Below are 3,733 nucleotides of genomic sequence, written 5' to 3' on the forward strand. Positions count from 1 at the left end.
TTTTATTTGTTTCCATTCTTCACCAAAAGAAATCATGATTTCATAAGAGTGATGCCACTTTAATAAAAATGACAATTTTTTTAAAAAAATCATGTTTTTATTTTTTAGAATTTCAAGAAAAATTCCAGTTTAAAAAAATGATCACCGATTCAAAAAATGTTCGGGATTTTCAACACTATTCATAATGTAAAATTGTTCAGAATTTAAAAATTGTTCACATATTCAAAAAATCATATTTAAAAAATGTTTAAGAATTTCATAAAGTTTTCAAATTTTGTTCCATATTATTGGACAAGGTTTTTAAAATTGATCAGAAAATTTAAAAAATGTTAGTGTTTAATAAAATATTCACTTTTTGCTAAAAAAAATGTTCACATTCTTCTGCACCCACACTACAGTAATCTTTTTTTTCAGGGAAAAGTAAAAAATATTGAGGGAAAAGTAATATTTTTTTAGACAACCCCACACTACAGTAATCAGGCTATATATAATCTGAGCGCACAGTATGCGCTCCATGCTCCAATTGGCTTACTGCCAGCCGGGCTGCTCTGTGCGAACTGCTGGTATTGGACGCAACGCGCGGCGTGTAGGAGGTCATACTTGAGCTATCTTAAAAAAAAAACGAAAGCGTGTTGCCCTGACAGAAGTGTGTGGCAAAGGAGTAGGTGAGAGTGAGACCGTGAGAGACCTAGCTAGGAGACGAGCTCGCCGGCGAGAATCCTGTGAACCACCGTAAACCTTGCTACAATTCGTATGTGATCCAATCTGAGACCGAGTTAGAATCCCTAGCGCTGACAAAAAGCCCTCATGGCTCCTACTCAACGGACTTGGAGCAGCTGATCCGGACCTGCCCGGCCGACCCTGTGAGCGGCGCAAGCGCGGACAGCTTAACCATGGCGTGCGCGAAGTCCTCGCGGAAAGCCTCCTCGCCGCGATGCCCGGACGCGTACGCGCGCACCCACCGCACGGTGCTCCCCGCCGTGAGCTGCTGGTCCGAGCGCAGGATGCCCCGCCCCGCGAGGAGCTTCGCGTAGTAGTGCGCGCCGAACCCCACTTCCCGTCCCTGCCGGTAGTACCCCATCTCCATCGGCGCCGCGCCGTCTCCGCTGCACACGGCCCGCATCTCGCCGACCATGTCCGCGTCCAGGGAGTCGTCCGGCTCGCCGGTCCCGGCGAAGTTGTAGATCCTGTCCCTGAAGAATCTGCACTGCACCTTCCCGATGCTGTGTGCTCCTACAAGCGGGTCGAGTCCAGAAGAATCAATCAATTAACACATAAAATGCGTGTAGTAAGTTCAGCAGGGAGCTCCGATGGACGGACACACGGACGGACCTAAGAGCGCGACGGTCTCGCGCTCGGTGAAGCCGCGGCGAGCGAACGCGCTGAGCGTCATGGCGTAGGTGGCGTTCGGGGCCGGGATGTTCACGTCGTCGTAGAAGCTCCCGGCGCTATCTCGGCGGCCGGTGAGTACTGGGTAGGTCGGCCCGCCCACGAGTACGAGGCTGTCCCGCGCGGCCAGTGCCAAGATGTCGGCGCAGGAGACTGTCCCCGGGCACTGCTTCTCCAGCCTCGCCTTAATTTTGTCGACGGCGCCGAAGCCTCGCAGCGAGCGGTTCGGGGCGGCGTCCTTCTCCGACTTGCCGCCGCCGCCGATCCGGTCCAGCAGCACCGAGGCGTCGCAGCCCTGCATGCGCGCGTCCGGGGACGAAAAGAAAACAGAGCACAGCGTCTTGGCGTGTGCGTACGTGAGCGCGCGCGTGCAGGCAGAAGAGATATCTTGATCTGCGGGGCACGGAGTTCAGTTCGTACGTACGTGGACGAAGCAGTCGTGAAAGAAGAGGCGCACGAGCGCGGCGGCGACGTTGGGGTCGCCGGCGAAGAGCTCCCGCACGGTGGACGCGACGACGGCCTCGGCGTTGGGGCATGTCCCGTCGTAGAACCCGAATGCCAGTTCGTCCGGCGTCGCCTGCGGGGAGGAGAAGGAGAAGGACGACGAGCCGTCGCCGCCGTCTTCCTCGTCGTCGTCGTCGTCGACCAGGAGCGCGTAGGCGGACGGCCTGGCGTCCGTGCAGAGCTTGTCTGTGCACAGGACCAGCGAGACGGCGAGCAAGCAGATGGCTCCCCACAGTGGATGTCGTAACATCGCTCCTTCTGTTGTTCTAACATTCCATTTTGAGTTGGAGGTGTTGCAAGTTAAGGCGTCATGGCGAGGAATTTTAAAACGGCGCGGGAAAATACTTTTGCTTTGTGGGCCTTGGGGTGTTAGGTTCAGGGGAAGAAGGATATACTATCATCACCTGCTTCCGGATCCATATGATTGACTGTGTTACATTTCGGAAGCTGTGGCTTGTCCTGTGGTTTTGTACAAGAATCTGATTCAGAATGTTGATTCTTGGTAGCACTAAAGAATCATGGTTTTTCACTTTCAGTGAGGTTTGTCCGAACTCACTGAAATTTCAGTCATTTTGGTAGGCACCAAACTGATTTCCTTTCAGTCAAAACATTTCAGTTATTTTAGTATTCAAGTAGCTTTTGGGTTCGAAAATATTTCGGGCAGAATTATAATCAACTAAACTACCGACTTTTAGTGATTTCAATCTGCATTTCGGCGAACCGGCCAAAACGTTGACATGAAATTCAATAAAATATCTATGCATTTTACCAAAAAAAATCCAGCTATTCGTGCTGCGATAGATCCTGAATTCATGCGCTATTAGCTGATGCTTCGCTCAAGTGCATAAAGAATAGTTCACCGTTTTGGCAAGTTGCAAGACGTAGAAATATCTTAGCACCATTTTAGGGGCATATGCCGATGGAGAGTGGCATGTTGATCATACAGAATAGTTCTCGTCGGAAAGAAAGAATCGGGTTTCTTTTTAGCGTTTCTTGCACTGCGGCAATTGCAAATCATATAGAGTACTTTAGTTGCCACTTCCATTGCGCAGTTGAACTAACCACCGATGCCCCGTTTTTGCATTGTAAAAGCGTAAAGAAAGGGAAACGGAGCAAGGCAAGAAATGTGATCGTCTTCGGAGTGTGGTTCCGGGACCCGTACGAGACGCACTGGTTTCGTTGCATGCATGCGTCCCAATTGCAGACGTGCCCAAGTCGGAAGAAATGCGTGTCGCAGCACAAATTCCACCGTGGATAAGATACGCTTGCGCGGATCGCTTCGATGGGCAAGCGTGCCGCCTGCGGGTGTTTTGGTCCGAGGTGCCACCGCCACCGCCACGTCGAGTTCGGATATTGAGCGGCACGCTCGCGCCGCGAATCCGGCTTGGCTTTCTGGTGGAGAAAGCCAAGCTTGTTTGGCATGGAGGCCGAGACGCGGATGCCGAAGGACGGCGTGCGCACGCAGGGTGGAGTGGTCGATCAAACGGCGAATCTTATCCAGAGAGGTCGTATTTGCGTGATGCAGATAAGCACGAATCTTTGTGCCTTGTGCGGCCGTGATTTCTATTTTACATCGAATGAGACGAGACGCAGATGCGTGCATAGATGGTAGCTGTGCCTGTCGCCGTAATGCTGACAGAACCATTCGGCTTCAAGTAGTAGCACTTCCTTCCTGGCACATGCTAATCTTGCCAACATGAAGGAGGAATCTTGCAGTAACAGGATAAAAACGCCGTTGCTCTAATTTTTTCCCCAAAACATAACACACGTAATTTAAACCATACGCATAACTATTACTGGTATATTGATTTAGATTTAAGATTCAAGAAAATACAGAATA

The 3,733-nt window shown here is 50.6% G+C and overlaps 1 protein-coding gene across 1 annotated transcript; it reads right to left on the reverse strand.

The window, feature by feature from the left end:
* Positions 1-390: 390 nt before the first annotated feature.
* On the reverse strand, positions 391-2,280 carry LOC125548493 (putative Peroxidase 48). Its single transcript, XM_048712077.1, has 3 exons — positions 1,814-2,280; positions 1,333-1,684; positions 391-1,233 (listed from the first exon to the last, which is right to left on the reverse strand). The coding sequence occupies exons 1-3, from the start codon at positions 2,141-2,143 to the stop codon at positions 815-817; spliced, it is 1,101 nt and encodes a 366-aa protein (XP_048568034.1). The 5' UTR covers positions 2,144-2,280; the 3' UTR covers positions 391-814.
* Between the last annotated feature and the right edge of the window lie 1,453 nt (positions 2,281-3,733).

This window comes from Triticum urartu, chromosome 3 (assembly GCF_003073215.2).
Source record: "Triticum urartu cultivar G1812 chromosome 3, Tu2.1, whole genome shotgun sequence".
Taxonomy (NCBI): domain Eukaryota; kingdom Viridiplantae; phylum Streptophyta; class Magnoliopsida; order Poales; family Poaceae; genus Triticum; species Triticum urartu.

Bases quoted from the DNA above. Each gene is read 5' to 3' on its own strand.
- LOC125548493 (XM_048712077.1), bottom strand. From the start codon at position 2,143: ATGTTACGACATCCACTGTGGGGAGCCATCTGCTTGCTCGCCGTCTCG. The intron at 1,685-1,813 runs GTACGTACGAAC...GCGCGCATGCAG, and splicing joins TTCACGACTGCTTCGTCCAC to GGCTGCGACGCCTCGGTGCT. The intron at 1,234-1,332 runs GTCCGTCCGTGT...ACCCGCTTGTAG, and splicing joins CGAGACCGTCGCGCTCTTAG to GAGCACACAGCATCGGGAAG.